We start from the raw sequence: 23,668 nt of genomic DNA, 5'->3' as shown, positions 1-23,668 counted from the left end.
TAAATTTTATCCTCACACCCCCCCCCCCCCCGCCCCGTTTCTTCTGTATACATAAAATCCTATCTATAACTCCAAGCCAGTCAATCAAGTCACCAATTACAATTTTCCAAGAATATGAAAGGTAGTAATTCCTTACCTTTTACTTTTGCAATAACTGTTCCTGCAGCACTAAGAATATCAACTGAGTTTAGAGTCTGATGTTTATTTATCACTGCTTTTAAAACACGTAGCAACTCCCCTAGGCGTTCGTGTACTACCTGATGCAGGCCATCTTGATTTTCTGAAAAAAGTAAAGGAGAAACTACATTAAAACAGTGAATTAACACCCAATCACATTACAAACCACTTTGATGGTATTCAGCTGCACTGAACTCTAGGCCATATGGAAGCTGGGCCTGCTTAGAACAAAGACATTGTTTAAAAAAGTTATGCTAGCATTTCCCAACAGTTTACGTGCAATGTTGTATGCCATTTACATATAAACACATTTTTCCCCAAAAGCCAAGCAAGTATACTTTTTTTTTAAAAAAAAAAGACTCTACACCAATACCCTAGGGTTTCTGAATTAAACCATCTTCTTTTTCTCATGTTGTTAAATCAACCACTGTTTTGATAATTCCATATATTCAAATAAGAGTATCAACAAAAGCAGATTTGGATTGCTCATTAGATATTTCCTCACCTGATACAAATTCAACACCATTTCTGTATATTCATAGAATTAAACAAAGATTTTTGGCAACTGTTGGCTAGCTTGTAACTCAAATGTCAGTCAATTATTAAGCATCTTTAGTATATAAGCCTAGATCTACAAAGGTCTGTCTTTAAGCATGTCAGTCCTGATAAAGAAGTTGAACACCTAAATTATTCTGTGGAATTAGGCCTAATCAGAAAAATTCTCAAACAAGCACACATATAGGGTGACGGTTTTTACAGCATATGCCTCTTGCTATGCACCCTTAAATCCCGCCCCCGCCTCCCCCTTATTTTTTTAAAAAATAGTTCTTGTTGCATTCATGGCACAGGTTAAACCACAAGCTCTTCCGTTCTGTTACAGAAGAGGTGCTGGTGCACAGAATTAAAGTTTCCCATGCACTAGAGTGCTGCGTTGCAAGTTGTGGTAAAAAGCTTTCAAATTCAGGAAAGTCTAGCTTATGAAAAAGAAAAAGAGGATCTAATATAAGCTGACTCACTTCCCCACCGAGCAAAAAGGAATGGCAATTCTGTGTTGTCTGTGACCACAATAACAAACAGGTCAATACAGACAATTACAGTACAGTGCAAATTGATCCAGTGTTACTCAGAGAACAGTTTCAAATCTGAGCCATTTTGTTCTGGCTACAAGACATTATATTTAGGCTAGAGGCACCTAAATTTTTCTGAGGAATCAACAAAGTACAACATGACACATCAGTACAGTATATCACTACTGTCAGGTGGGTAGGTGGGGGGACTGCGTAGAAATTACATGCGATTGTATCAAGTGCAAAAGCAAGCCTTCTAAGGACCACTGTGCTTCAGGCTTTATCTCCCTAGATGTCAGATATCAGGAGATTTTTTTCAACTCAGACTAGCTTATACACGGTCAAAGGAAAAACCTTGACTCGGGAAGTGGACTAAGGCAAAAACTTTATCTACCATTCTCCGGCACTTTGCATGTTTTTTCCTGCTGGAGCGGAGTAGGAAGCTCTATCTGTAACAGGACACACAGAAGTCTAGGAAGACCCATCTTACACAGCAGTAAATTAAGAAAGCTCTACGTAATTTATTAAAGAAACATAGTTGTGGCTTTATCTTCATTTACAGGTATACGTACTGGTTTTTAACTGAGGACTTAAACACAGCAAAGGCAAAAAAAACGTCAAGAGGCTGGCTCTTGACACGTGGCTATGATTCAGTACATAAACTACCTCTGCTACTAGTGTGTATGACAAACACACATTGATCTAAAGGCATACTATAGCTCAGAGTTTGGAACTTAATGGGAAAGCAATCCAGGCTTGAAGCAGTTTCCATGCAAGCAACAATAGCAGAAGCTGGGACCTTGGATAAAAGACAATTTATAGGGGATATGAAAGAATATTAGAAAATCATGAAAGGCATGAAAATAGCGGGTAGAATCAATCGCTTATCAATGTCTTTCAGTTAAATATAACACACTTCAGATGATTAAACAGAGCAAGCAGGAGCCAGATTCAAAACAGAAAAGGCTGATTCTTCACGTAAGAGATCTGTGGAATTTCTTGCCAAAACAGCATTGAGACAAGAAGGTTACGTGGAAACAAGGAGAGACTGGACCAACTCTTCTAAGTTTCCCTGTGGGTTACTAATGAGACAATAAATACCTTACCAGGTCAGGCCATGGGTCCAGCTAGCCTGTGCCTTACACAGCAGTGGGTGATGCTGCTTAGGAGACTAGACAAGACTGGCCACTTTCTGCGGTCCAGTCCCCTAGCACCCACAACTGCTGCACCACAGTTGTTCCTGCGCACTCCAGTAACTGCTTACAGACCTGCTGTCTTTGAATTCATTTCAGTCCTTTTGAAGCTGCCTCCACAACCTCTTTTCACTCAACTACTCCACTCTTTAGTCTACTGAACTACTAAGCATTGTACTAAAACAAACAATGTAACCTGCAACAGCTCAAGAACTCCCCTAAGCAGAAAGGGTTCAGAGGGTACGTCCAACTTAGCATTTTTACTTTTCTCTAGCTATTCACTTCTGGCAGTCATTGGAGCTCAGAGACTGAGTTAGACACAGCTTTAGTGTAAGCCAGCGTGGCCATTGCCACCTTCTAACACTTGCAGAAATTTTATAGCTGTCAAAATGAAACCAGGTAATTTTAATGGTCCCTTTGGGCTTTAATCCATCAAAGCCTCAATTGTACTCCATCAATGCAAGAATAAATGCTGTTGAGAGTACTGGGCAGCTCCAGGCAAAGGCAATGAGGAAAAGGAAAGACAGCAGAGCTGTACTGATGCCCACAAACCCAAAGTGAATCAGACAACATAGAAAATAGATCTAAAAATTATAGTAACATTATTTTCAGGAAATAGGATATTAGATAGTTAAAGTTAATTCCAATTAGTTCATTAAGAAACATGTCTAGTGTGTAGACTTGAGTTTTGAAATACTTAAGAAGGAGGTAGTCTATGGAGGTCGTGTCTCATCTCTTCTTACAAACCTCCAGAGGCAGACAAATATTCCACAGTCCTTCACTGGGATTAATGATTTATACTGGCAGGACTGGGACAGATAGGCTTTTATGGAGGCATTTGAAGACTATCTGCCACAAACCTTCCCCATCAGCTGTCTCTGTCTAACCAGAATATATGCAGTCCTCACATGAAGGGCATGAATATTGTGGTCAACTGACTAGAGATGTGCTGCACAAGTGCACCATTTGACCAGAACTGTATCTCTTGCCTAGCCAGTATGAAGGTGTCCCTGTCTTCTGATGCACAGATGTTCACTTGTGGCTGGAGAGAGAAGAGTTCCTAACCATGTAATCAGGAATACCCCATGCACATACCCCCCAACTGGGTCCTTCTGGCGACATGGTGGGCAGACTTTTGGTCCCTTAAACAAGCAGGGGAGGGGAAACAAGGCAGGAAAGCAGCCAAACCAATCTACAGATTACTCCCAGTTTGAGAGTCCTCAAGAACGAGTGCACAGGCATATGACAAACTGCATGAATTATTCCGGGGAGTTCAGTGTGACCCACAACTAGAGGCTTGTCATTACAGGATAAAACAGCCTCTTAAGGTTCCTTACAGGTTAGGTCAAGGCAAAAAAAAAAAAATCATACAGAAAACTAATTAAAGCATATCTGATCCCAAAATGCAGTTTCTTAATATTAAGGTTTGATAATATCTTACCAGAGCAACAGAGTTGGGGGAAAAAAGCAAAATAAGGGGGAGGGGGGAGAGAAAGGAAAAAAAAAAAACCTTAAGGGACACAAGCCTCTTCAAGTCTGAAACAGAAGCAGTAAGCTTCAAAGGGAAATGCAAGTTGAAAACAACTGCTGAGTTGAATTAGATGTTTATCATACCATCCAGGAGAACACTATCACTAAAATAATGCATTCAAGCATGAGATTAGTTATTTGTACTCTCAAAAGCAAAGGTCTGGCTACACCCAACTGAGATGTCTTTGTATTCCATCACTGTATTATTTGTTTACAAAATACCTGAAACATTGTTTCTGTGCCTCCAGAAGACAAAAGGTCTGTGACACAAGTAGTGCTTGGGGAGGGGTAGGGGCAGAAGCCATCAGGAACCACAACTACACTGCATTCAGTGACTGATACCTACCAGACAGACACTAAAACAGAGATTTCCCGTTCAGGATAGATTTATAAGCCTCAGGTAGTAAAATAAGCTAAATATGCCAGATTAACAGAAACACAGTTTTAATACTAAGGAGTCCGAAAATGGCTAAGAGACCAAAATAACGGTAGAGCAAGCACTGTTGACAGTGAAAAGAATGCATGAGGAAATGTCTCCAACAAATTCCTGCAGTAATTCAATCTGACTTAAGCAATCATAAAAATTAATATTTACTTTCAGTTTTTCTTCTGTCCCTTGTCTCACTGTACACATTGATTTATCTACAGGAAGTCAAGCAGGAAATTCTTCCACCAATGGATGCTATATCGAGTTTTAAATCTTTCTCAAGCTTAATAACACGAATTGCAATACCATAGAAGACTAGTTAGTACTTGGGACCAGAGGACTGTGACTGCTGGTGACCTTGCAGCACAGAAGACCTCTCTGGGCACGTGAGTTCAGCTGTTTGCTTAGGTGACTACAGTTTCCTGGAATCTCCTGGAAGAACCAGTGTGCTGGTTTTGGCTGGGGTAGAGTTAATGTTCTTCACAGTAGCTGGTATGGGGCTGTGTTTTGGATTTGTGCTGGAAACAGCATTGATAACACAGGGATGTTTTCGTTCCTGCTGAGCAGTGCTGACACAGAGTCAAGGCCTTTTAGGACAGCTGACCCCAACTGACCCAAGGGATGTCCCACACCATATGACGTCATGCTCAGCATGTAAAGCTGAGGGAAGAAGAAGGAAGGGGGGGACGTTCGGAGAGATGGCGTTTGTCTTCCCAAGTCACCGTTACACGTGATGGAGCCCTGCTCTCCTGGAGATGGCTGAACACCTGCCTGCCCATGGGAAGGAGTGAAGGAATGCCTTGTTTTGCTTTGCTTGCGCGCGTGGCTTTTGCTTTCCCTATTAAACTGTCTTTATCTCAACCCACAAGTTTCCTCACTTTTACTCTTCTGATTCTCTCTCCCATCCCACCAGCAGGGAGTGAGCAAGTGGCTGGGTGGTGGTTAAACCATGACAATCAGTCAGCCCTCTACCCCCCAAAAGAAAAAAAAAAAACAGAGCTCTTAAAACTGGGGGGCGGGGGAAGGCTTGAAGAGAGCTTAGTAGCCTACCTGCAAATCTTCTTTCATTGGGGTTTAAACTGTCCTTTACATTAGCTGAAAACAAGCTCTTCCAAAAATGTAAAGCCAACAACAGGAAAGCATACTCTGTAGGAGAAGTGGAGCAAGAATAGGGTGACAAAGCGTGTATTCAAAGCTGACAAACTTAATGCACAAGAATGATACAACAAAGCAGCTGGGAAGCCTGTCAGTGTTAGCCAAGCCATCTCAGTAGCACACTGTTGTCATTAGCATCCCACTCCGATGTTTTTGGTCACCACATTTTATAACCACTCATCCATCTTTAATGTAAAAACAGCATAAGCTACCTATTTTCTAATTTTAGGTATTTCTCAACAGGAAGCCTTTGTTTAGAAAATTTTAGCAAGCAATAACGGCCTTACAGCTATGGATTCTGTTCATGCAAAACAAAATAAAATTTGCTCATCAAGCTTGTCAGTGCCAGTCACCCTCCCTGCCAAGTCAGGGCTGGTCACAATACATGCAGTCGGGAAAGGCACTGCTGTGTCAGTTGGCTGGTATTCTTTTGTCTGACCTGATTTATTGTTGGCCCAAACATTTCTGAAGCTGTTTATTTCAACAAATGTTTGCCAGGACAAGTTTAAATACAGACTAACATACAGTTTTTCCCCCTCCATGGCCATCGCATATCCTACATGGCTGTTCAGACCCATACAGAAGATGCATGCATCATTCTGCTCACTGCTTCTCCACTTAGAACATTAACGCTTTCTAACAGCAGCAGATTCTCCCTCTACTTCCCAACTTCCACCAGCCATAAGAGAAGGGGAACCACTAATACAACTATTGTTTTGCTGTGGCTAAAAGTCTGTTTAGAACTGAAGTTAGTCACTCTGATGAAGAGGAAAGATAAGGTATTGATCTAGATAAACCAACTGAAAAGTACCACATCCGTGAAAAATTCTTGAAGTCAGATTACATACAAGACTTTCAAAGCAAATATTCTAGCTCACACCATCTAAGAAGGTCCTGCTTTCCATACGCTTTTTACAAGTAGAAAGATGTGATTATTTACTTCAGGTATTCAATAGCTTTCGAGAATGCTACACACAGTGAGAGATACTATCAGTGTGGAACAACCTGCCATGCATACTCTACAGCCACAAGTTTATATACATAGACCATTCTTTTGACTAGGAGGGAATATATATAAACTCATCTCACTTGTGAAAAATCTTACTATAAACAAGGTAACTGGTATTTTTGCACAAATAGTTTCTCCATCCACCCTCACGAACACGATTAAATGCCTTGTCTTTGGTAAGTGTCTACCACGAACTCAGTCACTCTATGGATGTTACCACTAGTTTAAGAAGATGAATAAATGCAACTGGATGAGAACACTTAAATGCCAGTTGTGCACAAAGCCACGGGGCCGTAGCGTGGCCACTTTCATAGTGGCAGAAACTAACCATCACCCGCACTAGGTCTAGTCCCCAGTTTGAGAACTCCCTTTGTAAACTGCTGCTTTCCTGGGATCAGCTGAGGAGCATGTACTTCAACTCCCCTTTTACTTCCACTGCAATACAGGAGCCTCAGTTCTGGTTTTAAGTACCACTTCACATCATCTGCATAAACCCCAATCTCCTTCAGAAGAAAGGGAGAAGCCAGACAGAACAGTTGCAGTGTGGTGGCGAGAACAAGCACACAAACTGGGAAGCAATTTCCCCAATATCTAGATCCAGAACTTTTTATTAAAGTTTCACCTTATGGAATGCAAACAGTCAGCTCGTCATCACTTTCGATCTTGGAAGGATTCAGAAGAAATAAGTTTGAGTAACCAACATTTCAATCTGCAAGACCAACATCTTGCCTAAAAGGCTGTCAACACTTATTTACTAATAACCTCATTTTTGGCATTAAGGTAAATTACATCCTGTTTCCACTATGTTACACAGAAGGATTACACGGTATCAGTAGTTATGCCACCCAGGTCAGGGGAAAAAAAGTCAGCATTGGAATGAAGCTGATCCAACGTAAAACAACTTTCAACTAAAATCACGCTACTGTCATCTTCATCAATGTCCGTATTGTGTACTAGGAAGCTGTCAGCACTCAGTTCTGAACCTGATCCAGACTATGAGACTTCCCAGTGAGCATCACAGAGTAGGCAAAACAACCATACAACAATGAACCGTGTGGAAATCACCTAATTCCTACATCTGCAGTTTGGGAAACAGTCCCAGATTAACCCATCATTTTATTTTTGCCCTCCTTCCCCCATCAGCCCCATTCTAACATGATTAACAGCCTGCCATATTTGCCTGATTTGACAGAGGTCACTATCACACTCAAGACACAACAAGAACTAATCAAACACACGGTGAAAGCATGTTTTACACTTTGGTTTGACCATGGTAAAGTTGACCTATGTCACTGCTGTCTAGTCTGGTCTCAAGGAAGCTTTTGTAAAGCAATAAACATATGGGCTAGATGTGATTTTCATCAATTGTACAGATATAAAATGAACAAAACTTTTTTCCTTTAATGGTGGTGTAGATATTTTATTTGCTGGTGGCCACAGTTCAGGAGTGATAAGGAAACAGCAGTCTTAGCTATCATATCTCTTCCTTTATTTGGCTGTATAAACGTGCTGCAGATGTAAGGAATGAAACATTTTAATTCACTGAAAAACAAAAACTCAGAAGAATTTCTGGAAGAGTTTATCCTTGTAAAATATCTAGCAAGGCTGGAAGCTGCCAAAGGCACCAGTGAAGTAATCACATTTCAACCCTGTGTTATGATGCAGAATTAGAAGCTACCTACTCATCCCTATGTCAAGAAACATCGTACTTGAAGCTTTCAAAATAGCAAGATAGCCAGTCCTAGCTTTTTTGTTAATCAGTATCATGGCAACCCTTGTTGTCATGGCATCATTAAAAGACACTACACCAAATTCATAGAGTCTTTGGCAACATGTGCTCCAGAATCCACTGCAACCAATGTTTTAATCACATTATATTGCAGCAAAAGTGACAATTTATGGAAAATAAACTGTTAAGCAATTACTTCAGTGAAGAAAATCTAAGGACATGTGACGTTTCATTAGGAATGAGGAAAAGAAAGGCATAAAAACAGTAACCCAAATCCCTACATTTGACATAAAAGCATTAAAGTTTGGGAGGTTTTTTTGAGAATAATATACAGATCCAATTCAGTGAGAATGCATGGAAGTTTCCTCCAAATAGCTTATTGAATACAGTATATTCAAAGTAGCAGTGTTTGATTTCATTTATTATATGCAAATGATGTTTTTATAATACAAGAAAGGATTTAACATTTGGCAAGTCAGTTGCCTATTTACTGCTAAGCTACTAAATTTGATCTTAAAATTAGGTTGCACAAATTTAGGTTAAAATTAAAAAGCACCTGGTATTTACAGTTTTTTGGTATTTTAAGGGTGGAAGTTCTCTCTTGACTATTTGAAATAAGCAGGGTGAAAGTGCAGGCTTGCAATTTTTGCAGAAAAAATTGCTCTTGGATAAAACACAAAACTATCCCTCATTAGTCTAGCCTTCCAGGTAAGATTTCTAGCATGACGAGCTTTTGTTGTGTACCACAAATACCCAAACAGCCCTTTCAGATTTGTCATTTGCTATCAGGGATTGGCCAAAATACATCAGTCTATCCATTTAGATTCGGCCATTAACCATGCTGACCAGCCTCTGATGTGACCTTAAGCTGTGGTGGTTTTTGTTTGTTTGTTTTTAAAATTGGGCTAACATTCCTACCCCATTTTAATTATGGACCAATTCTGTACTTCTGAAAAGTCAAAGCTTATGTAAGAAGTCCTTCTTGCCTATGTAAATAGGGCAAACCAAGACTGGATTCCTTTGCAGAAATTAAAGGAAAGTTATAAAAATCAAGATGTCTTAAAAAAATCTTTTCAAAAGTCAAGAAAATAGATGGTGTACATGCAAAATATATCAGAATAATCAAAATCTTATAATTCTGCCTACACTGAAAGCAGTTAAATATTTTCATTATGTTGGTTTGCCAATTGACATCAGCAGAACAGTTGTTACTTCACATTCATTTCACATTTAAATTCATAGATGAATTCCCTATTTGTGTATGTGGGGAAGCCTTTTGGTAAAAACCTATCACAATGCAGCTTTTCATTAATCTATTTCAATATGCTGTACGCTACATTCCTTCAACTTTTGTATTCTACTAGCCTTGAGATTCCAGTCAACTAACCTAGATGTGTTCAGCCATGCAGTTTAATCTTTAGAATACATTAATCTTTTATTAACCCAAAATTTAAAGACCAAAAACCAGTAATGAAAATTTCTGGAGTTTCCTTATTTACCCGTTTCTGATAAATGAGAGCGAACACACTACATGACCATTTTAGCCACTGCTCGTACCATTTCCCCGAGTCTTCCAGAAGTTTAAGAATAAAACTAGGTGAGGATAATGCTTCAGCACTTTCAGAACACATTTTAAGTTAGAATTATAAATTGTCATGTGGACGTAAGACTACATTCTTTATGATGAATACATTTGCAATAAGTCTGATCAGTAACATTTCACCAGAAAGTCGTATCCATCAGGATTAGTGACTATACTTTTAGTAGTATGCTACTTATTTCTTATTCAAGGGCATTTCACTAAAACTTAGTAAAGCAGTCCCTGGACTGAACAGCTGCCAAAGGAAGACACTTAAAATGAGAAAACTTTTATGCTTTAAGCAACTATGTTGCTTGCATACTGGTTCAAGTTCTGAAAACATATGAAGTAATACTCACTCAACTTTCACAGCACAAATTTCTGAAAAAAGAACAAGTTGGAAAACGAAAGACTATCCCCAGAAAGTTGATCCTACCACATCAAACTGGCACACAGAAGGGGTAGTATGAAAGTGTTGTTTTATTCATTCAAAAGAAAATAAGTTTAACCTTTGCTAACCCACATCAAGAGATTATAAAAAAAAAATACTTAACCTTTAACTCATTTTACTTTTAGTCTAAAATACTATTTGTTCTACATGGCTGCTCCTTCCACTTTTAGCCTAAGTCACTGATTGACCGAAGAAGCTATTTTATTGCTGCCAGCCCACCTAGTTTTCAAAAGACCACACAAAGCCAGGATTATGAGATTATATGGTGTTAAACAAGAGGTGCATTACTTTGTGCATTTCTTTTAAAGGATCTTTTAAACACAATTACGGACTGCTATAGGATGTGATAGTATTCCATTTCTGTTTTGCTGATTAAAAGAAAAAAAGTTATACAAAATCAACTTAGATTTTAAGTGGGATTCAAATCACTAAAGCAGCAGCCAGTGCCACTAGTTGTCTAGAAAACTGGTGAACATAAAGGATTAATAATTTGAAGTTCCAGCATTGAAGTCCTGCTGACACAACCACCCAAGAGAGTAAAGCCTGACTATGTAACTTGCACAGGTGAGAGAGTGATGAGCCATTTGACTGCTCAAGAGGAAATACTTTCACAATCTTCCCACTTCCTAGACTCAGGAACAGTCAATCCCCTCTGCAATATAATGTTTTGGTGTCAGATATTTCACACCAAAACACCTCTGACAATTACGTATGAAGAGAAAACACTACAGCACTGTCATTATAGCAGTAACTGATGTCACACTGGCACTTGCACACCCCAAAAGACAACAGTAATCCACTGCACAGCTCACTATGCATTTTTAATTGAGTAAGATTTCTTCACTAATACCTTGCAATAGAAAGGTGAAAAAGACAAACCACAGAATCTGTTTGCTTTACGGTTCTGGATTTACACAGCTGTTTCCCCCTAGTACCACTGAAGTTGTCATTCCAGCTAGTCAATGCTAAATTAAAAAAACAACCAAAGGATGTGCAAGCCAGTAAAAGCTACAGAATGTGAAAATTATAATAGAAACAGGCAGAACTTGGTCAACTACATATTTGAATAGTAGCCCCATGCGTTCGATTTTTCATCCAATGGCATGCAGCATTTGATGTTGTATAACAAGCCTCTCGTTATTAAGAATCCAATTTATTTATACGCTCCAGACCTATTGCTTTCTTTCCAAATTAAGTTCTCAGCCACTTCTCTAAAATCTCATGTCTAGTCATCAGCCGAAGCCAGCTACAGCTAGAAAGTTCTCCGTTCCTTGCTGAATTTGTTTGCTTGTTCTTAACACAAGGGCTTAAACATGAATACCAGAGAGCATTTGATTTGACCACTCTGCAGTCTTAATCCTACTGTTACTTTCCCCTTCTTCACCACTGGCATAAGCTATTTATCATGGTCACTTTCTCAAGGCCCTTCACAAACTGTCTTCACTCAACTATCACAATTCATGTATGCTACTAAGCTTTCAGATAAACAATCTGCACCTTACCAAATGAAGCACAAAACATACAGGACTATCCCTCCAAAAAGCTGCCTCCTTCAACTGCTCTTCTGCTGGCAGCAGTTAACCTACTTGTGCGCTGAGACCACAGCCCATTTTGTTAGACCAGTACTGTTCTGTTTCTCTGCACCTCCACTTTAGTGACTCCAGTAAACATTTTTTTCCACTTGTTGTCAGCACTGAAGAACTTCTGGACAGACTTTTTACTTCCATAGTTGTGGTAGCATCTAGAACAAAGTACATTATATGCTCTATATACAATCAATGAATGAAAAAAAAGTCCCCAGAAAGAAAACAAAAAGGCAAAATAACTTAAGCATCCTACTAAAGAGTCCATTCATATCACTATCAACACTAAAACAGCAATAGGAATTTGTGAACATTGAGCAGTCTTTAAGTTAATGCTTCAGGAATTCCCTGTCCATAACTATTTCAGCAACATGGGATCTTACAAATAGAGCTAAGAATATGCTGTAGTCCAAAAGTAGAACATCAACTGTGATGTTAAATTTGTTCACAACAGAGCTCTAAACTGATCACACCTGCATGAACTGGAAAAATTTCAATACAACGCTCAGAGAAGAGCGCCCTTTGGAAATCCTGTGCTACAAGACTGAAGTTTGGCCCAAAATCCTACAGATGTCAAAACCTCTTGTTGAAAAGGCATGGGGTGAGAGAGAGGACACACTTGTGCTTTAACTCCACCGTACAAATATAATTCCTGCAAATTATTGATCTCTAATCCTACAATTCATTTTAATCAAAGGCAGCATTATTTTCAATGCATCTTAGCTGAAACTTCCTCACCAGGTCTTCCACACCTTGCAGATTCCTAAAATTAGAAAAGGATTAAGACATTACAAGAGTTAGAAGAAACACTTTATTGTTTCCAAAATAAGAGCCTCCCTTTCCCTTTAGTATTCACAGTATATATATCAACATACATAATACCACAGTCATTCTATGTCTCATAGATAAGTAGTACTAACAGAACTTCAAAAAATGTAATGAACCCACCTGTGGGTCCTGAACCCAAGTTAAACAAAGCACAGAGAATCAACACATTTGAAAAAGGGAAGATGCTATATTATTACAATAGCTCTTTGGAACTGCTTAAGTCATCAAAATTTGAACCTTAAGCTTTCTTATTTCTCCCATACATTCTCCAATACCCATTTACGTTAAAAAAATAAAAAAGTCTGTATGTTATGTCACATACAGACGCGCAAGAAGGTGAGAGACCAAAGTCCCAGCATTCATTCACTGACCATCGTTCTAGACCAAAGCAACCGGAGCCATTTTAAATGCTGCTTCACAAGCAAAAGGACTATGTAACTGAGTACCCTAACCCCAGAAATAAGAGTCTTGTAAGTTCCTTTAAAAGCTTTTCACTGCTCCTTGCATTAGATATGTTTTCATTGCCATTTGAAATTTAAACAATAACAGGGCTTTCATTGTCACTTCAGATTTAAGCAATAACTGGACTTGCTCAAATATCTGAAGCAGTTTAGTCATGACAGAACACAACTTGGTCTTAAGTTGACAGGGTCTCCAAAATAAAGTTAACCAAATTTGACAAATAAGAATTCCTACATATTTTTAAAAATTAGCCCAAGAACGTACCTTCAAACAGTAAACAAGGAAAAAATGGTAAAAAGGAAAAACCCTTTGTTCAGTTAAATCACAGCCTCTACAAAAAAATTCCTCAAGTCCTGTTTTTCAGTTACACTGTTCTGTAATGAATGTCATTAAGATGAAAGTTTAACCCAAACATAACTATGTTCTACAGCCTTACATGAGTCACCTCAATCTTCTATAAAAAGCAGCACTTTAGGGAGACAAAGGGATGAGCCCCCATAAAATCCCTACTTTCCTTAAAAAAGGGAAACAGCTACCTATGAAGATCAAGGTGCAGGCTCTGTATCAAATCTCCTACCCTGCCACACAGTTCTAACTCCAATCCATTAATGAGACATTAGATCTAACATTATCAAACCACTGCAACTGCCAGATTAGGTGAACACTTGCTTGGAATTAAGGAACAAGTCAGCTTCAGTTCTGTGACCTAGCTACATAAATAGGAAGAACAAACACTCCCAATGAAACTGGTGAAAAAGGAATGATTTAGTAAGATCATTAAGATGACAGTCACAACTCATAACTCTATGCTCTTAGGCATACAAAAATTACTAGTATTGATGTTCTTGTTTTATGTTGCAACTTTGATAAATTGGTACATCAGAGAAATGAGAAAATGGAGTACTTTTGTGGATACGATATAATACATTTTACCAAGAGTAGGAAACTAATTTAGAGCAAGGGTTTTTTGTTTCGTTTTAAAACACAAAAACTCCTACATATACACAGGAATTGCTGTTAAGAACACAAGACTTCACACTGGATATGGATCACATCCTATCTTTCAGGTGTTGGGGCAGAGCTCTTTGAGAGATACAAGTTTTTGTGTCCAAGCATTCCCCTGTTTCTTAAGCTGCAAAGTATATTAGAAGAATTTTTGTTGTTGAAAGGCCTGGCTTTACATTTACATTCAAAAAAGAAAATCTGATTATTCATCCTCTTCCTCACTACTCACCTTTCATCTTGCTAATCTTGTAATTTCAGTTTCATTAGTCTAGTTGCTGTGACGAAAAGGAAAGGTAATTGTAATTAACAAACTAGCTAAGGTTCTTTAAGTGTTTTGAGCTTCTTTTGTACATCAGAAATGCAGTAAGGAGGAAGAATGCAGTTTTGCCTTGTATTACATTTTTTGCACTTCAAAAGCAACATAAAAACAGAAAATGCCTCTGCTCACTTATAAATAGTTCAGAGTTTTCCTAAAGAGAGATATGCTAATTATTTAAGTCAACAAAAATATCCGGACTGCACATAAGGATTGATTTTACATTTTAAACACTCACAGGCCTTCAAGACACACACACACCCCTCCTGACTGCTGATCTTAGACACTATAGCAACAAGTGAACATTTGTTCTGAAGGAATGTGGAGTATGCAACTGGGGGAGGGGTAGTACTATCAGCTACAAACTTATCTGCTGGTCCACTAAGTTATTATTTAACTTCAATCTTCCTGAAACTGAAGAAACAGCATTTACTATCCAGCATTAGCAACCTGCATTTAACGGGCAGCTTCCACTTTGACTATGAAGAACACAGCTTTGCTTGAACTGAACTTCAAGAGGAGGTTGGGTTTTTCCCTCCGCTTGTTCAGAGTACTGGAAACAGCACAGTTGTTCCATGACTGCAGATTAATTAAGCAGTGCTCTAATATTGCAAACCTGCAAAGCAAAAGAAAATGCCCAGCTCCTCTGGCTCCGGTCACAGCGTCTGAAAGTCCAAGACTCCCTAACAAAAGCCTGCAAGATGGCAGACTTGTGGAAAACAAGAAGCTTGGGCAAAACAGGTTGTGGAATGATCTGGAGTGAAATAAATAAAGGTGGAAAGTTCTCTCTCCCAGCTTAAGTGTAACATTCCTGGGAAAAAGCATGGTCCATAGCTATGGCTGTCTCCCATAAACTCTGGCTGTAAACTACTTTTTGTTGGATTGTTGTGGGCTTGCCTTCATTCAGGCTTCACTAGTTCTTTTATGGACAGAGTTCTCAGGAGTACATCAAACTTCAGCGTTCTTTGCAGAACTTCTCAGGTTTGAGGAATCTGGCACTGGACAGGAACAGGATTCACAGCCAAGGATCTCAGGGCTTTCTACTCATGAGAGAGACCAGGAAGAAAGGACAGTGTGAAAGTAAGCGAAGCATGGGAAAATGACCAGGAGGTCTCTGGCTTGCTGTGGTCCTAGAGTTTGACTAAGAGAAGCAGTTTACGTGCCTGTTTCTCCCCCCCCCCCCCCCCCCCGAGTTTTGCCATAAAAAGCATCAGAAGCTGTTAAAAAAAAAAACAATCACTACTATTGGCTTTGGGTTCTTCGCAATAATTTTACTTGTTAAAAAAAATTTAAGGAAGTATTTACTTTCTTCTTACCCTTGTTTACATCCTTTATATCTCTTAACTTGAAAGACTATTTCACATTTGTCAAAGAACAGTTTTGATTTTGGATTGACAGAACTAATATTTAGAAGTGACTACTACTTGGAGATATGTGAAAGGGTGCACTAAGGAATTTCCAGGTCAGAAAGACTGGAAGCACATATGTCTGCATATAAGAAGCAGGTTTTAGGAAGGCAAGTTTGAAAGATGACTGTCAAATTCAAATATGCCAAAAGATCAGAGCTAAGAAGGCTGATTAATTTGTCATCTACAAAGGGCATTTTCTGCTCGCTGTTCTCTCCACCCCCACTTCCCCTCCTTCATATGCCCCTGTCAGACTTAGCATTCAATAGAGGAGACAAAATAGTTGATACAGGGTTTAGCAGCGTATGCTGTAATGCCAAGGTGGAGTGCCACACCAACTTTGCCTAGACCCTCACAGTCTTGTTCCATTTTAACCTCTGGCCACTCGTTCCTTTGCCAGCCGCCTTCTCCCTCTTTTGCTGGTACCCAATACAACCTTACAGTCAGCTCACGGAACTGATCTGGCTGAAAACTAGTTCCTTTCTTCCTAGGACTACTTTTCAGGCAGATCTGCCCCCAGAACTGGCTTGCAGTCACCAGAGAACTACTGCCAGGAAGAAGTGGTGAGATCACAGCAGCTCACACTTCAGTTTCTTCTCTAAGCTGCTGTGGAAATACACTATTAGCATGGTTTAAAACAGAGCTCTAAACATAACAAGCTTTATAATAATAAAAAAAACAATTTTAGATGCATCTTGTAGATTTTTCAACAGTTACGGAACTGTACCATCAATTCAGCTGTTGGTGGGGAAGGAAAACCTGTAATTTCTGCAGGAGCACCTTCAGAAGTTAGTCTTTCCAGCTGCCTTACACCTGCCCCGGTCTGGTTTAGTCCTAGCTTCCCTGCTACTGTGGCTCACAAGGTCACTTCTGCCAACTCTGCCGTGGGAACAATAACATCCAAAGCAGCAAATACAAATTGTCAGAATTCACCTCTTAACACCTTATTTGGTTCAGCAAGAGGATGGACAATGTTATTACAGGCTAATACATTTACACATGCAGTTAGTTCCTTGTGGACCAAGTTTGAGTAGAGCTACAAAGTACAAAAAAAGGTCATTTTTTAATAATAAATTACACAATTATTCTTCTGATATTACAAGCATATAACACTTCGGTAGATCCTGGAAGTGATTAACACTAAAATTCCACTTCAGACTATTTGTCAACATCTTCAAATGTTGTACATAAATCCTATTACAGAAATCACTAGACAATTTGTTTTCCCCTTTTTTTGTGCTACATGGAATAAGACAAACAATGTGCTACGCTTTACATGAATTCCTCTGCCTTTTCCCGAGGATTCTTGAAGGTCATTTAATCAATTCACAAGCAGATTGTTTATGCATTTGATAATCACTATGTTCTCACGGTCCCCGAAAGTTAGCTGCCCTAACAGCATTTTACTTTCCCTTCTTCCATAAAGGTTTTTTGTTTAAGACACAAAACACTATCAAACAGAAAACCAGCACCATCTTCCACAAAAATTTTAAAGAAATCAGTCCAACTTCCCTCAAAACAAAAAAAAACCCCAAACATTCCTTCCAGAGACTGTTGCAAAGAAAGGTAAACACTTTATCAGATCCTTGTTTAGAGCAGTTTGCCCACCTACCAAGCATTCTTCCTATGAGGTGTCATTAGACAGGTAAATACATCCAATTTAAGGTGTATCAAAGACAGCACCTTTCATTGAGAAACATCAAAATTGGAATAAAGAACAAACAGCAAAATTACACCTAGTATTATAAATTATCATAATTTCAATCTGTAATCTTCACTGCAATAGCTAATGAACTTCAGATTTCCCTAGCAAAACAGGACAAACTGACTTTCAAAAATACTGCCCCAGAAAAAGGACATTAATGTTTTACACTCTAAGAAAATAAAGAAATAAAAAAATCAAATGCTAAAAATACTACAGTGCCTTAATCATACTAAAAAGACGGACAGGACTGAAAAAGCACACATTATCAAGCCTGGGAGGGCTGAAGAGAAATCATTCATCTTTGACCCTCAGGCACTATATTCAGTAGACAGCTTCTGGCTTCTAACATAGCATGCGATTAATACCAATCTCCGTGGTGCTAAAACAAGGTTTTGAAGTCACTAGAGATTACAAGTTCCTTATTTTGAGGAAACTATTTAACTTGACACACCTTTAAAATTGTCCCACTGGGCTGAATATCTTATCCTTCAAAAATAGGCACCTGATAGGTTTCAAGTTAGGTAGCATTCCTGATCCTTTTGAAAGTATTGGTGCTACTATAAAGAGGGTGCAGACATTCCTGACCAGGCCATCCAGCTTCACCAGTATTTTTACCTCTGCTTCAGTTTTTAAAAAAAAAAAAAAAAAAAAATCTTATCAAACTCTAAGAAACCAGACAGCAAGATTTGATCCTCAAAGAGAAATCTGCAATGAAAGGTAAGAGCTTTATCTTGCTATTCTGTTTCCTAAGATCTCTGGAAAAAAGCGTATATTAACATTTTAGAATAAGCTACAGTTTACATTAGTTGAAGATAGGATGAACTTGAGGAAAAAAGTTTTTGCTCATGAAAAGGATGCAGAGTTACCCACATGAAGCACACAGTATCACACTTTGAAGATTACTTCAAAGTTTGTGATAAACCAATAATTCAAAAATATATTCTGAAGTACAGTCAAGAAGATTATATATAAACGTATAAAGTATAATTACTCCTGCACTTTTAAACCACATGCAAATGTTACCCTTAGAGCTATTCATAATGAAACACAATATTTCCCACAGTCCCAAGGGCAGACCTTACAGTATGAAGCATACATTACATTCCTTAAAAAAAATAAATAGCAGATGTCACAAAACTAGTAGCTAACTATCTTCAGACTAGGGAAACAGGAATGTTTCCCCCATCTCTGATGTGATACAAGTAAAAGCTACTACTTACTGTTTAAAAGTGAAACACTTAGTAAAATATCTTCTAATTAGGAACTCAGATCGTGTCCTAAATATTCTTTTGTGTGGTCCTTTTAAACCTCAGTAAATGAGTTTCATTTGAGCAAAGACCACACAGTGGCATCATTTGCTTAAAGCAACAGTGGAATTTATTATATGCAGTAACAGCACAGGCTGTAGTGTCACCAATCTCATACATAAATATCTGTTCTTAAATAGACTCTCAACTTTGCATATCTATGCAATAAGCAATACTATTTTTGAATGGATAACTTCTCTAATAGAAGTTTGTAAGAGGTAGGTCCTGCATGTTTTGTCCCAAAAAGTGGCTTATATGCTTTCTATACAACTTCTATGAGGTACAGGCATCCTTATATTTTGAAAAGATTGGACAGTATATAGCAGTTACCCCATATTTCCTATTCTCCAGAAGAACATGGTATGCATGTAGAAGTTACCCAGCCTCAAAATTCAACATCGCTTATTTGCAGACGCATTAAACCCATGCTTTGGGACGAGAATTAACCTCTTTAAGTTACAGGATTTACCTTCAGTATACCTCATACACTTCAAATTCTTAAGTACTTTTTCAGTACTGTGGGTCAGGTTGTTAAGCCCTCAGCAGGTCTCCGTGTGAGGCAAACAACGTCTCAGTTCCTAAAACGTTCTCTACCATGGAAAGTTACTTCTCTTCTTGAGTGCCACCTCTACCTCTGAAGATCAGAGATGGCTCCAGCTTTTAGATTGTACTTCACAGTATGTCCTACCTTTTCAAAGAGGGGTGGCAAGTTGAAGGCAACAATTAGGTTCCCACACTCTTAACCTACAGCTGAAAAGTTACTATTGGAACTCAAAACACAAAGAGAAAACTTACCAGCTTTCAAGCCATTATGTCTTAACAGTTTGCACTTAGGATGTACATTAAAACTGAAAGAAGAACTAAACCTGGGGTACAACAAGAATACAGAATGCCACCAATAAAACTGAAAACTCAAATTAACAGTCTTAAGAGTAGCACGGATTGCAGGTAACGATCCGAGTCTTCTAGGTATTAATTCAATGTATACTCTCAAGTTTGGTCTTGCAGGCAGGGGTTTCTGAGGAACTGTTTTCATTTTCTTGTTATCAGAAAGGAAAGAAGATTGACTTATTTTGAGTCTCCTCAATATATTTCAACTATCTCTGATCTCATAAAGTACGAATGCTACAAATGAAGACAACCTTTCACTTCAAAACACAAAGACGTGATGACAATATAACTATCCTTACTAATATCAGCCATATGACACAATCTCGCTCATCTGGAAATTTAACTGAAGACTGGACCAAGAGACTGATGCACTAACTGTTTGTGCAGTTCAACCACTACAGGTTCAGCCTGTCATCAAGTAGAATTAAATAAAAAAATTTATTGTGAAACAGCACTGGATTCATTGACCTAGGTTCAAAAAATGCCCAGATCTCTTCTTTAATGAAGACATTGGTAAAGTATCTTGATCCTATGCCTCAGGCTGAATCGCTAATAACAGATCGTTACATCCAGTGAGTACAATGCCTAGATTCAAAAGGGAATTTAAAAAAAAGACAGCAAGAACTGAAGTGTATGGAACACATGGTATTTCACTCAACACAAGAGGCAACTGCAGCTCCCTCATGTCCAAACAGCTGACAAACTTTTCAACTCTACAGTTATATCCAGAGGGTTTTTTGTTTGCGGGTTTGGGGGTGGAGGTGTTTCGGGTTTTTTATGTGAAGCATCATTAAGAAACAAGTTTCCTACTTGGTGCCAGCAAGGAGATTCCAAGTTTTTTAGATTTCAGTTTATACAACAAACATTGTTGGGTGAGAGTCCGAAAAACAATCAAAGTTACAATGCTGGGTTTACCTTTGTTGAAAAGTAAAAAAATCCAAAATTTGTTCAGCATTATGACAATGAGACTACTGCAAGAAATTAAATTATATTAGCATAAGTAATGCAAAGAGAAGTAGCCTTGAAATCTACAGAACATTTCAGTTATATAACACTCTCACCTTAAAAGAGATCTTAACTTACTCTTCATGTCACATATCAACTTGCATTCATACCATACAAAACACAGTACAAGTCCATAATCCAAAGCTGCTTATGATCTAGTTTAGACACGAATACATGTTATAATCCAAAATAGCTTAGATTTTTCATCCAAGATAGTATCACCACATCAGGAGAACGTTAAGTGAACCATGGGTGAATAACTGCTAGGCTCTTCCAAGGCAGCTCAGATAACACAAGCGGGGAATACAACCATCAGTCGATATGAAATTCAAGGCATGCACCCACTGGAATCAGCCTACCTGTTGAAGCAGACCCCAGCAGTGGAACAGCCGGCCCCGACAAACGGGGAGCCGCGTGGTCTAGAGTGAAGTTACTGTGCATAGAAAGGAGTTTTCAGACAGATCTGCCAAAGTGGCAATACTACGACTAACAGTAGATGTAGAAGCTAACTGAGGGAACAGTGGTTGGAAGCTGAAGGACCTACAGCAGACTCTAGGAACACTTACCAGGCAAATACAAGAGCTCACTGATGCAACCCTGTTGCACCACTTATATTTGCCACTTTTGAACTGCTTGAAGATGCATGCAGCATATACACATCAAAATATTTTTTTTTCCGGTAGCTAGTAGCAGAATTTATTTTTAGTTCTTATTTCATAAACTTTAGAGCAAAGTTTTACTATTCAACAAAATCTACACCAAGTCAATAGATTAATGCTGTCCAAAAAGGAAGAAATTAATTTCCTATCCCTGCAATTGATTCCACCTTGGAATAATTCACACAACTAATTTCAGGATGGTGGTAAGCTGCAAGCATTGCAAGCCAGAATTTTATGTGTAAGAAGCCTGTTCAATCACCTTAGTAAGTTTTTGTTAATTTTTGGACAGACAACTGCAAACATTTCCAAAGATAAATAAGATGGAGAAATGCAATCCAAACTATGCAGCTTCCAGGAGGTTGTCTCCAGCCAGCAGTAAGCAAGCCCAATATTACAGAACTCACTATATTATGAGATTTTAGGGACAGAGGTCGAAAAGAACACTCCCAACTGTGGAAAAGAAACGTCTCCTTTATAAATTAACAATCCGTTAAATGAACAACACTGTATCACAAATTAATTCCACAACGTAGTATAAAACAAGACGACAACTCCTGTCTTCCATGTCAGTTTTTTGGATCTTCTGAGGCCAAAATTTTAAACTGAATATTAAATTAACAATTGCTGCATGGCAACTGGAACACTTCAGTATTTTGATAGTCCTTTCCTACAGGATACCCAGTTCAGTGTCAGTAGGCACCAGACAGCCCACCTCACAAATAACTCCGCTCATCCTGTGTGCTCAGCAAAAACACTGTTGACAAAGTGATCACTAGTCTCAAATTATTGCTCTGTTAAGATTTGTTCACACCTTTTGGCAGAGCTATTTCAGCTGCGTGCTGACTCACTTGAATCACAGAGGTGACTGCAAATGCTCAGCACTCAGGACATCTTATACAAAACTGCTCTGGATGTCATTTCAGCTATTAACATGATAACATTTCTGTAGAAGTTAGATAAAAGCTTTCCTGCTGATGATCAAAAATGGACTAATACCATTTCCCTAAACGAACAGGGACACACACTCCTCATAAGGAAGAAAATTTGCAGTTTCCACCTGCTGGCAGAAGATGGTAAATACTTGATTTGTAGAGGAAGAAAGCGCACAGTTATTCTACCTTAAAACTCAAACTACTAGCATATAAGACTTTCAAAAACCAAAACAAAACAGCCTAGAAAACTGAAACATCACCAAAATATTAACAGAATTCTTTGGAATTACAAAAAACATTCAGGCAGTTAAAAACTAACCAGTTGATGGTCTCGCTAGCTTTTAGCATCAGCCTAGACAGCCTGCTAAAAGCCTATTTTCCCTTGTTATGATATGAAAAAGAATTGCACAGTGTTCTGATGAGGAAATACAGAACCCAAACTAACAGCCACCATTTCCCGTAATCATCATGCTGGGCCTTACTATCGATGTTAGTCGGGGGGGGGGGGGGGGGGGGGGGGGAGGAAGGGAGGATAAAGGGGGAAGGTAAAGGGCAAGGGGAAATAACCACAGTAAAGACTAGTTAAAAACATATGAATGGAGTTGTGAGAGTTTCAGAAAATCTAAGAATTAAGAATAAAGAACAACTGACACACCTTCAGAAAGAATGGCTTCCTTCAAATAGAGTAGCACATCTGCAAATTTTCTGACATCATTCACCAGTTGCATGATGTATTCTGGATCCACAACAGGATTATCGTAGCAGTCAGAGTTGGAGCTAATGCTGCTCAGAGAGCTGCTCTTGGTGCTGCGCCCCATTCCCCAATTTCCTGAATTAGAGATGGTGAAGAAGTTGGAGGTAGACAGTCGGGCTAATCCCAAACCACGCTTGTTACTTCCACCGTTCTGTCGCAACATCCCAGCAGCCGCTGTGCTGATAGAGCTCTCGCAGTTAACACTCAGTGTCACTTAATGTCCATTTGACAAGCCAAAGATGAAACCCTTGAGAAAAAAAAAAAAAAACACCCAAAAAAAGTGGGGGGGGGGGCGGAGGAGGTGGAGGAGAAGGAAAAATGCTGATTAGTATAGAAATATATGTGAAGTAATACTTTTGTACTGACAAGAGCCAAAACCTCTTTCAAGATGATACTGCTTTACATTACGATGCTTAAGTATTATAAAGGTTTTTGACTGTTTGAAGTTATTTTAATTTGTACAGCAGATACAGTGTTGCATAAAAATCAATGGTATGC

General features: G+C 38.7%; 1 protein-coding gene across 1 annotated transcript in view; it reads right to left on the bottom strand.

Annotated features, from left to right (window-relative positions):
• Positions 1 to 23,359, bottom strand: part of ARHGAP29 (Rho GTPase activating protein 29) — a 52,794-nt gene extending 29,435 nt beyond the window's left edge. The window contains exons 1-2 of the mRNA XM_009290461.2: positions 23,072 to 23,359; positions 137 to 280 (exon numbers count right to left, since the gene is read on the bottom strand). Coding sequence (XP_009288736.1) covers positions 137 to 280; positions 23,072 to 23,333 — 406 coding nt within the window. The 5' untranslated portion in view covers positions 23,334 to 23,359. The remainder of the gene's footprint in view (positions 1 to 136; positions 281 to 23,071) is intronic.
• Between the last annotated feature and the right edge of the window lie 309 nt (positions 23,360 to 23,668).

Source organism: Aptenodytes forsteri, unplaced genomic scaffold (assembly GCF_000699145.1).
Source record: "Aptenodytes forsteri isolate BGI_AS27 unplaced genomic scaffold, ASM69914v1 Scaffold237, whole genome shotgun sequence".
Taxonomy (NCBI): domain Eukaryota; kingdom Metazoa; phylum Chordata; class Aves; order Sphenisciformes; family Spheniscidae; genus Aptenodytes; species Aptenodytes forsteri.
Note: the sequence above shows the minus strand (reverse complement) of the source record. Positions and strands in the feature narration are given on the sequence as shown.